Source organism: Liolophura sinensis, chromosome 6, assembly GCF_032854445.1.
Source record: "Liolophura sinensis isolate JHLJ2023 chromosome 6, CUHK_Ljap_v2, whole genome shotgun sequence".
NCBI classification, from domain to species: domain Eukaryota; kingdom Metazoa; phylum Mollusca; class Polyplacophora; order Chitonida; family Chitonidae; genus Liolophura; species Liolophura sinensis.
This window is the reverse complement of record NC_088300.1, coordinates 77,474,046-77,485,982: the sequence shown is the minus strand read 5'-3', so window position 1 is coordinate 77,485,982 and position 11,937 is coordinate 77,474,046. Positions and strand designations below refer to the sequence as shown.

Sequence of the window (11,937 nt, the reverse complement as noted above, 5' to 3'; positions counted from 1 at the left end):
TTGTAAAGAGGTGCAGTACATGAACTAACATTTTGCCAGATTATCAGAGCTCTGATGCTCTTAAAACGGGGTTTTGAGGTTTGTTAAAACAGCATAATATCCTAGAAGAAAAATTTTACTTTCAGCCCCATAAAAACACATTTATGACCTATATTTGCTTCTAAAAAGTGCACAATTTGGTGGCCAAATTTTAAGTCACTCACTGTAAAGATCATTGGTTTGCTAGGGGTACATCATTTTACTCTACCCATAACTGACCACAAACACCAATCAAATAACTCATTTTTCCGTATACATGTAGATCTTTGACTCTTCATTTCTGTTATACTTTAACACAGTATATTTTTAGATGCATTTCCATGGCTACCATTTTAAGTAATTTGGGATAATACAAGCACAAAATACAAAACTGCCACTGGACACAAATCATCATGGATGGATGTTGTGTTAATGTTAGTTTCTGCTTTTTTCCACAACTATTACAGTAAAACCATAGCAGAGCACCTGACACTCCACAAAGTGCCTGTATACAGACAATGCGTTGCGAATTCCTCCTTGAACCTGCATTTCTAGCCTTAACACCTGGATCCAGTTTCACGAAAATTCTTAAGTGTTTTGTACTAAGTAAATGTGTTTTTCATAAGTAACATAATACTATACTTTTGTAGTGTTTTTCTGAGAAACACTCCATGTTGGCAAATGATTACAGACTCAAACAATATACTTAACTTTAAGTTTCATGAAACTGGGACTGGAGCTGGAACACAATCCTGTCCTTGTATTAACAACTTATTAACATTCAATGCGATCTTTGACTGATCATTCATCTTTGCCTTGTGTGTCTCTCTGTTTCTGAAGAAACTTCTACCCACCAACAACTTTCTTTTAAGGACAGAATGCTTGAAAACCTGACCACAATGACTCTAAAATGACTTGAGTACCCAACACAATATATCCTGCATCAAAGCAGTAACTTTATTACACTTTCAGCTGTAATAACTAAACATTATGAAGTTGTTACAGTCACTTCATTAACTACATTTCGGTCTCAATGTAACACAGAAATGTGTCTGACACAAATTGATACACCAATTGATAAACACTTTGACAGCTTGTACCAGAGTGGTGTAAGCTTTGATTTTCCCTATTTTACGCCAGAAATTAAGTGGATTCATGTGCATGTACTATGTTGGTATCAAATAGAATCCAGCCCAAAGTGCCACATAGAAGTTACTCCATGTCAAGGTTTTATTACATAAAATAGTAAACAGGTTGGGGTGATTTCTGTTCATAACGTGAAACACGCGTTCACTTGTCCAAAGAAAGTTTCACAAATCAAAAATTCAAGAACGTCATTTGAAAATGATTTTTGCGATTACGGGAACTGAAGCAGAGAGACAGAATTTTGGTTCATTTGAATCAGGACAAGAATCACATTCCCTGATCTGATCGAAAGTAAAGCCCTACTGACAGCAGGAATGTGCACTGTATAAAGCAGTACTGGCTAGAGATAACTAGAGATAGGTCTCTGAAGGCTTAAATACTCGTACAACGATTTATGTAATATCATTAACTAATCATTAACAGATAGAACCAGCCCTCCAATGTGTTACTGGTACAACCATGCATGTAATAGAATTCACTCACTTGTGCACTCAACACAGTGTCAGCCCTCCAATTTGTTACTGGTACAACCATGGAACATTACTAACTCACTTGTGCACTCAGAGTGTGACAGTTCTCCAATCTGTTTAGTGTTATTGATATGTATGTACCATCACTAACTCACTTGTGCACTCAGCAGACAAAGCCAGCCTTCCAATCTGCTACTGGTACAACCATGTAACATTACTAACTCACTTGTGCACTTAGAAGGCAGGGCCAGCCCTCCAATCTGTTACTGGTACAACAGGGCAAGCACTCCACTCTATATAAACAGACAAGAGTAGGGACATCATGAAGTCTTTAACAAAAGGCTGCTGTTGGAATACCCTGGGATTTGATCAAGATTAGACCCTGTAAATCCGGTCTCAATAATCTTAAATTTGCCACAGTCCAATATATATTTTCTTTTTTTCATCAGCCTTTCTCTGGCCTCTGAAGTCCGTTTTTCCTTTTTCTTTTTCCTCTTCTTGCTAGCATTTGCTTTGTCTCCATTCTTGGAATTTTCTGTATTATTGACACAATCTTCCTGAAAAGCGGACCCTTTACTGTTTTCTTCAGGAGCAGGGATATTACTTCTATCCACTTTCTCAGACATGTGTATCTGCTCACTTACATCTTTATGCTTTGCTTTTTTCTTGGACCTTTTCTTCTTTGGTGAATGTGCACCAATTTCAGAATGCTCTTCAGTGTTCATAACCTGTGGGGTTTTAACCACTACCATTGTCTCTGAAGTTCCAATTTTCTCCTCAGGATCTTCAGCCTTAGTGATTTCATCTGTAAAAGTCTCAATAGAACCCTGTAGGGTTGTCTCCCCTAGGGCTGAGGAAAGAGGATCTCTAAACCTAATCCTTTTTCTACTGTCCATATCCCTTTTGACTGGAGCAGACAATTCTTGTGGCATGTGATTTAAATTTTTATTTGAAACTACCTTTTTATTTTTAGTGTCCAAAAAAATATTTGTTGATACATCACTATCAATCTCCCTCTTTTTCTTATCCTTCTTTCTCTTTTTATTGCTTTCAACATCACTCTCCTTAGTTAATGTCTCACAAGACAACTTGTGTAATGTACCTTCAGAATCGACAGTAATTTTTCTCTCCTTTTTCTTTTCTACAGGTTCTCCAGATTTCTCGTCACAGCTCTGTTTTCGCTTTTTCTTTTTCTTCTGTCTTTTGACAGGCTTGTCGCCCGGTTCTTCTGTTAATGGTACTACAGACTCACAGCTGGCGTCTGATGCTTTCACGTCAGAACTCAGCCTCTCTTTCTTCAGCTTTGCCATCTTCTGAGCAAAATAATCCTGAACACTTTGTGAACTACTATAGGTTTTAATTCCCAGTCCCAGGTTTTCACTTCCCTGCTCCTGTGCCTTCACTTCATTATCCTTTCCTCCTGCCCCATTCACCTCCTATGTACAAAAACAGGAAAGCCATATAGGAATATATTCCAAAATAAACAATCTGAAAAACCAACAACTAATTGCCATTAACTATAAATTTAATAATAAATATTAAGGAAAACATGTACTAAGCCCAAACAAAATGCCATAACTTGCCAATGCACCAGTTACATTTACTGTCCCATTTTGTATCCTTATCTAGCCTGTGTTTTATTCCCTCACTGAAAGGGACCTTGGTTTATGGACAGCTGAGACAACATTTAAGTCAGGATACAACTTATTTCAGTTAAGATCTACAAGCCACTAAGAATTACTATTGCATATTGCCTAAAGTTTGGTGCATAAAAATAAACTTAAAGAAAAACATAAAGGCCTTAAAATAATACTTTTGAAGCAAGCTGTTAAGTTTTTAGAATAAGAAATCAATCAATCTTCACCACAAAAGACTTTAAGTGACTTTATAAGGTGTGCGGATCAGTCAGAATCCAGCAAAATGTACCACTTGAAAGAGGATTAATATAAGGTCAGATACTGCAGTTAACTAATCATACTATATTTAAATCTTAAAATTGAGGTCAATCCTAACTGAAACAGAACGAATAATCTTCTGGTTTATCTCTATCTTTGGCAACGCAACTTATTCTGCATATTTCACTCACAATGTTTGTCCTCTTGCTGGAATCCAGTTTAGCCATTTTCCTGGCAAAGTATCCCTGAATGCTGTCTGTACTTTCAAATGTCTGTACCCCATACTGCTCAGCAGGTGAATCCACTGATTCAGGCAAGGAGGTAAGGTTCTCCTCTACAACTGATTTTGTCTTCTGCAAATGAATATTTATTTACTCAATTAAGAATTTGCACCACATATGAATACATGTATACAATGCTCAACTAGTAGTGAAATGGCAGCGTTATGTCCTGATATAAGAAAATACGGCAAGTGCCCAGAAGGACAATGGTCATTCACACCACCACTATAATACACTTAGCCACAAAGCCAGGGATTTCTTTTACAAAGTTCTTAAATATATTAACTGAATCAATACAATTCAGAACATGTCAGCATTATTTTTATGACTTTAAAGGAGAAGAAAACCTAAAAACATGACACTATTGGCTGAAAAGAGCACATTTTTTTCTATCTGGTGGTGCCTGCTGCATAATTTTGTCATTTTTCCTTGCCATACACGTCAAGCCTGAAAACGGCAAAGCTGGCCTAAATTGCTGAGTCCATCCTGTCCTCTATCTTTAACAGCCTGTAATTTATGCTGGGGGTGTGCTGCCTCTCAGCCAAGAGTCATTAAAACTGCCGGTTTGTTCGTGTAAACTCGGAACCTACGTCCAACATTCAAGTTTCCCGATCGTCAAGTGGAAAATAAACTGCACTGTTTGCTACCTTCTGGGAAGAAGAACTCTACCGGAAATGTACGAACTGCACTTCGGCGGTTTCCGACGGCAATTCTCCTCCTAACACAGAAGACTTCAGGACTAGTTCTTAGGCAAAATGGAGTTGCCCACAGCAGATTTTGGCGATGACTTTATTTATAATTTATCAACTTGAGGTACATATTAGAATTTTTTTATGGCATGCACCTGTGAGGAAAAACATACACTTTTCAATGGTTTTTGATTGATATTTAAATTTTTTTCTCCTCTAATAAATTGATGTGAATAATATTCAACCTCTTTCAACGCTTTATTCTTTCTCCTGCCAAAGATACAATCCAAATCTTCCAGTTTTCGAGAGGAAAGATCCTTTCCCCTGGTGAACTTCTGATAGCTGGAATCAGAAAACAAAATAAGTCTGTGAACTCTGAGTGAAGTTTGCGTTAATTAGCGCAATTCTTACCATGCCCACTAGAACTACTGTACCTGTGCCACCAAAGAGATCAACATTTTAACTGAAGAAATACATTGGAAAATCTCTGAAAACAAATTAACAGATTTTAATTTTCAATAGAGTTGAGGTGAGGTGGGGTATTTTTTTTCTGGTTCATGTTTATAATAACTAGTTGAGTATGAGAAGAGTCAATTCCCCTAAACTACAATGTAGTTGTAGTTCTATCCAGGAACACATGCACACAGGTTTTATCTGGAATTTATCTCATCATCTCCTACAAAGAAGTAACAAAGGAAATGAAATCAAGAGTTTGTATAGTAATTTTGGTCATATGAAAACATGTGTTTAAGAAAATATGACAGAGCATCAGCAATGGAACATACCCCTTGTGTCATTGTGCTTTATATGCATGAAACACTTCAGGCCACTACGTGCTGTACTTTTTGAGGTACCATCCCTAACATTTTGTTTAACATACATTTTAAAACAAAAAACAGTAAGTCAGGAGACTCCTGTTTTAATCTTGTTCCGCCATGGCTGAAAAATTGCTGACGCGGAATTAAGCCATAATTTTTCATTCATTTATTTTAAATCAGAAATTCAGTAATTTACAGTATTCAATATGCACACTCCGAATCAAAGATGGAATATCCCCCTCATGTTATTGTCCTCTACACGAGCAGTACTTTTTAAGATCCTACTCATAACATTTTGTTTAACATTGCCTTCCCTCTTATTGGACGCTGATGCTCAAGGTACGACATAAGCTGCGCCTGTACTTTGTAAGCTGGCTGTCGTGACAGGCAGACAGGTAAACTTTCTGAATTTTGAAACATGGCCTGGGCTGGTATTTTTTCCCAAGTCACCAACTGACCACCTTAACGGCCCAACCGATCAGATCGAAATGACAAAATGCCAGACTAGTGGTAATTGTTAGGCCATGCAGTGTAAATAATCACATCCCCTACAAATGGTTAAATTTATTTAATCCTCAACTTTAATTTTGTGAGCAGATAAGCTGAAGAACTGAAGTCTGCCTTTAGAGGATTTAGACTTTGCCTCCAGACTACCATGTCTACTTACTGAAGTCTGCCTTTTAGAGGATTTAGACTTTGCCTCCAGACTACCATGTCTACTTACTGAAGTCTGCCTTTAGAGGATTTAGACTTTGCCTCCAGACTACCATGTCTACTTACTGAAGTCTGCCTTTAGAGGATTTAGACTTTGCCTCCAGACTACCATGTCTACTTACTGAAGTCTGCCTTTAGAGGACTTAGACTTTGCCTCCAGACTCCAAACCTTGGCGTTATCCACGGCATCGGGCTCTGTGTTCATACCGTTCTGGTTTAAACTGGCCAGCAGGCTGTTGAAATCGTCTTGATGTGAGATCCAGTTATCAGCCAGACTTTTGCTACATCCAACCCCTAAAAAAACATGCATAATTTTTAAGTGTGGAGAATCACAAACTGCAAACAGCTGACAATTTGGTTTATGTTCATCATGAAAAATTTATGTGGTTTGGTATTAAATTTTCTTTACTGTTTTGTACATGAAGCCTGAAGGGTGAACATAAGTATACACTGTCTGATAGACCATCAGACAATTTACAACTGTGTATCACGGACAAGTTATTACCAGTATTACCAGGTAGAGGAGCTTTTCAACAAGACAGTTTTCAACTTAATATAAGGAATGCATACATTAAGTAGACTCCTCGAAGACCTGTATATGAGGAGCAATTCTGGTAATTTATCCAGTGCATGTACACTGAAGTTAAAAAGGTCAGATAAATATTTCACAACCTTGCACTGGTCACCTGTCAGAAGAGCCACAGTGTTATACAAATCTACTGTCACTCTTTATTATCACTTCCTACCTCTTGTGTCATCTTTCAGGGATATCTTCACATGTTCAGTTCTTCCATCTTCATTGACCCCCAAACCTCGGCCTTTAGACCAGCCCATCTTTTCCAACATCTTCTGTCCAAATTTAGTCTCATCTGAGGTTTATTAAGAAAATTCACATCAGACAATAATTCCAGACAGTATTCTGGGGCATGTGGATAATATATTATTTATTTGATATCATCCGCAACATGGAGATCTTCTATTCATGATGAGACGATAACCAAACTTTTTCCGAATGCTGTTTCACTGTCTTCCTGTTCATTCTGTTATTAGCTTGAAGTTGTCAGGGTAATATATGTATATGTATGTATGCTTGGGCTTTAATGTCATACTTAACAATTTTTCAGTCACATGACAATGAGGAGTCTTTAGGTGTGTGTAGATACATTTTGTCTTGTGGCAGGGTGACTCCATGCTACAACCACTACAGAGATACATTGCGTCTTCTTGTGGCAGGGTGACCCCATGCAACCAAAGTGCTACCACCACTACAGAGATACATTGCATCTTCTTGTGGCAGGGTGACTCCATGCCACCAAAGTGCTACCACCACTACAGAGATACACTGTGTCTTCTTGTGGCAGGGTGACTCCATGCCACCAAAGTGCTACCACCACTACAGAGATACATTGTGTCTTCTTGTGGCAGGATGACCCCATGCAACCAAAGTGCTATCACCACTGCAGAGATACATTGTGTCTTCTTGTGGCAGGATGACCCCATGCAACCAAAGTGCTACCACCACTACACAGATACATTGTGTCTTCTTGTGGCAGGGTGACTCCATGCCACTAAAGTGCTATCACCGCTACAGAGATACATTGTGTCTTCTTGTGGCAGGGTGACTCCATGCCACCAAAGTGCTACCACCACTACAGATACATTGTGTCTTCTTGTAGCAGGGTGATTCCATGCCACCAAAGTGCTACCACCACTACGGAGATACATTGTGTCTTCTTGTGGCAGGGTGACTCCATGCCACTAAAGTGCTACCACCACTACACAGATACATTGTGTCTTCTTGTGGCAGGGTGACTCCATGCCACCAAAGTGCTATCACCACTACACAGATACATTGTGTCTTCTTGTGGCAGGGTGACTCCATGCCACCAAAGTGCTATCACCACTACACAGATACATTGTGTCTTCTTGTGGCAGGGTGACTCCATGCCACCAAAGTGCTATCACCACTACAGTATACACAGAGAACTTATTAAGCAAGCCTCTGGTTTTCACCGAGGCGATTTTGTACTCATGCGATTGACGTTTTTCTGTATCAAAAGAGTGTAAAATGTGATTGGTTGCGACCCTTTGGCTAATAAAAAACTACAGAATGATTGGAATCTATGTGTTTGAATAACACACATGCATTTCTATGATCACTGGTCTTTTATGTGAAACAATGGCTTTACAAGTATGGTTCTGGAGTGAGCAGTGTTGAAACAGTGGATGAAATTACTCAACCAAAACATATCTCCCAAAGTGTTTCATGTGAATATCAGAAGCTGAACCCTGCTCATACCACCTGTCAGCCTTCAGGTACTCTGAAGGGGTAGCCTCTACCATTCCTCTTGCAAGGCAGCTCCCAATTAAGCCAGATGGTCGTCATGTTCAAGCAAGGGATCCACCTGTACATAATCTGGCCGAACTGGAAGACATCATGTCAAAGACACCAGACATGGCACCCCACCCATTCACAATACACTGGCACCCCACCCATTCACAATACACTGGCACCCCACCCATTCACAATACACTGGCACCTCACCCATTCACAATACAGACACCGAGCCAACCAGTCATGTTTCCTTGCTCTAACCTCTCAATGCTGAGCTTGTCATTGGAATATATGCTTATAAACATTTCATGATTAAAATGGATGCCTGGGGTTATCTAAAATGTGCCAGAAGGAAAACCAGTGGTTAGACAAATGAAGTAGATGTATAACAATGATACATCTAACAGAGGTCCATTCTCAAAACTCTCAGGATTTTTTCCACCCTCAGAATCTATGTAATATTTTCTACCTGATAGTTTTCCAACTGTCAAACCTTAGCCAATGGGACTGCTCTTTTGCTGGATCACCATTTGTATCTGTTCAGTTCAAATCAGTCAAATCAAATTCTCCATTTTAAAATCTTTCTGCCAGACGAACATCATGAAAAATAGTCTGGGTTGTTGTAAAGACTAGGGTGCTGTCTATTGTTAGTTGGTGACCTCCAATTCAGATGTGCAATGTGGAAAGCATCTTCTTGGATGAGCGGACTTCAGACAGCACCCCCAGCCTTACAAATCCCAATAGTCTGCTTCACACGCACTAAAATTACACATGGTGAACTTGCACATAAAAAGCTAGTTGCAAGTTCCATAACTCTTAAGGCAATAGTAAAGTGCCCAAATTTCCCGGCCCTCCCATATTGAGAGGGGTCTGAAACAGAGAAATAAAAGGAACCAGATCACATTTACCTACACCACCAGTTGCCTTATCCACTATGAAACATGAAATCAACACTGGACCGAAAAAGTATCATTTGAATGCAATTATCTACCAAGTAGATGTAAAAACGCCAGAGACCACACAGCCACTTCCTCAATGCACTGCTTGTTTCAGATAATTTTGGGTGTATTAGAAATTATAACGGGTCATAAAAACGAACTCCTGTAGTCGATAAATGAAATAAAAGGGGATGAGAAAGTGAGGACAGTCGCTTACAGACAGAAGGACACTAGAATGACAGCAAAAGAACAATAGATATTAAACTGTGTCACATAAACTTATTATTATAAAGTAAAACTTCCCAGTGTGACCTACAAAACTATTTTATACTCCTTTACTAAAGGCTCGATTTCTGTATTCATAGTGATAAATGATGCACTGTGTACTTAGGAGATGACTTAGATGGAACTTGCCTTTCAAACTCACCTAATGTCTTCATAATGCCTAGCTTTGTCACCATTCACGTACTCCTGTCAAAATGCGGTCGCATGACCAATGTTTCCCGCATAATTTTTTCTTAGTCCACTTATTCATATTGTCAAAATGCAATTAGTATATTGAGCCAAATGTTCATGTCATTAATTTACATGAAATTACTCTCAGACATTTATGGATGCCTTTAAGAAATGTAACCTCAAGAGGGGTTCATAGAAGTCGTTTTTCCACGTACCAACCACCACTTTCTGAGCAAAGCTGATTTTTTTTAAACTGAAATTGAGTTTTTTTGTGTGTCTACCGACCATTTGAGATACAAAAGTTGAATAATTTTGTACGTTACTATACTTCATTGATTGAAATAATTATCACTACGCGTATATAAACTCAAACTAGTCTCCTAGTTGATGCTGCAAACTGATGATTGCAGCACATTGGCACACATTGCAGTTATTGTTATGTGTATTTGAGGACAACATTCCAGTGAAGTGTGAAGACCAGCCCAGACAATTTACAAACCTAGAGCATCAGCCTAGATTGATTAAACACACTGCAATTGATCATGATATCAATTTTAAAACATATTCAACAGTCCTGAATCAAGACAGAATCTTCACGCATTAATGGCTTATGGAATACTAGCAGCCGTAAGTGGAAAGGTCTGTCAGCAACCTGCGGATGTTTGTGGGTTTCCGCCGGGCTCTACCTGGTTTCCTACCACCATAATGCTAGCCGCTGTCATATAAGTGAAATATTCTTGAGTACAGCATAAAACACCAATCAGGTAAATAAATAAATTATGGAATACTACTATGTGGTTGTCACTCTCAGTCTGTAAAAGGAAATTTCACATATGATCTAAAAAAAAGCCTTTGAGAAAATCAAAAATCATGCGTCTGACATGTATACTAGAAACTAATCTGAAAAGTGCATCGCCTATAAATTCTCTTGAAATATTATCCTTGTCAAAAAGAAAATGAAGATTTCAATCAGGCCATTCTTCCTGAAAAGGAAAACAGTGGGTAAACGTTGTTTGATTTTATTATTTTGTGAGGCAGTAAAGGAAGTTACTTGAGGTGATCGTCGTGACAGTCCTGCTGGAATAGTTGCAATGAGTCTGATTACATGGTTGCATTTTCAGGTAAATTATATGATATTTACAGTTGTCGTGGCAAGTTTAGGATTGTGTTTTTGGCTGCTATGATATTTTGTGACAAAATGGCATCCAGACACACATGGTGTTCACAAAAACTCTAATGCTTCAATTCAAGAGGCCTAAATTTAAAAAGGAGCTAGTCTATCACACAGATTAGAATTCAAAGAAATTTTTGAGGTGATTTTTTAATAGGTAACTGTTGATTAAGTTACTGTGTGGTCTCTGGCGTTTTTACATCTACTTGGTAGATAATTGCATTCAAATGATACTTTTTCGGTCCAGTGTTGATATATTTCATGTTCATAGTGGATAAGGCAACTGGTGGTGTAGGTAAATGTGATCTGGTTCCTTTTATTTCTCTGTTTCAGACCCCTCTCCATATGGGAGGACTGGGAAATTTGTGCACTTTACTATCGCCTTAAGTCGAGCAACACAAACTTTTGCGACAGTTACGGAGTAATACAGCCCAAAATGTGTCGGAGTGACGGAAAGGAACATATACCGCGTCTTCACAAGCGCGTAAAAAGTTCCCACTCGATGTCAACCAAGTGGTCGACATAACCAACTAACCTGTTCTGAGCTTTGCCGAACCAAAAACGACCCATGACAACCCCACAAATTCATAAAACAAGTACATTTTCAGAAACTATATTGATCTGCCACAAGTAAATAGCTCTTAATGATCACCAGTTTCACGGTGGATTGGACTTTCTTCTTCCACTCACGAACACCACGTGGACAACAACAACAACGACACCAAAACAATACTGTCTCCTCAACAGTAACGCTTCAAAAAAATCACTTACGGATAGGCAGTGACTTTGTTTTTGTTTCTAACATTTTAATAATTTGTGCTATTTACCTTTACTCCAAGAAGAACCCCTTGGATCAATTGAAAACTTTTGTTTTCTGCGAGGGGCTGCCAACATCGCCATGCTGTTGTGTGAACGTCACATGGAGGTCTTGGTGTAAAGAGACACACCATTGGACGAACGACGAAAGTCAAAAGGGGATCAACCAATGACTGGCTTGTGATACACG

At 38.7% G+C, this 11,937-nt stretch overlaps 1 protein-coding gene across 1 annotated transcript; it reads right to left on the bottom strand.

Annotated features, from left to right (window-relative positions):
* Positions 1-1,954: 1,954 nt before the first annotated feature.
* On the bottom strand, positions 1,955-11,868 carry LOC135467579 (PIN2/TERF1-interacting telomerase inhibitor 1-like). The gene is made up of 6 exons (XM_064745352.1): positions 11,759-11,868; positions 6,778-6,900; positions 6,154-6,325; positions 4,745-4,841; positions 3,721-3,882; positions 1,955-3,070 (listed from the first exon to the last, which is right to left on the bottom strand). Exons 1-6 carry the CDS (start codon positions 11,829-11,831, stop codon positions 1,955-1,957), a joined length of 1,743 nt encoding a protein of 580 aa, XP_064601422.1. The 5' UTR covers positions 11,832-11,868.
* Between the last annotated feature and the right edge of the window lie 69 nt (positions 11,869-11,937).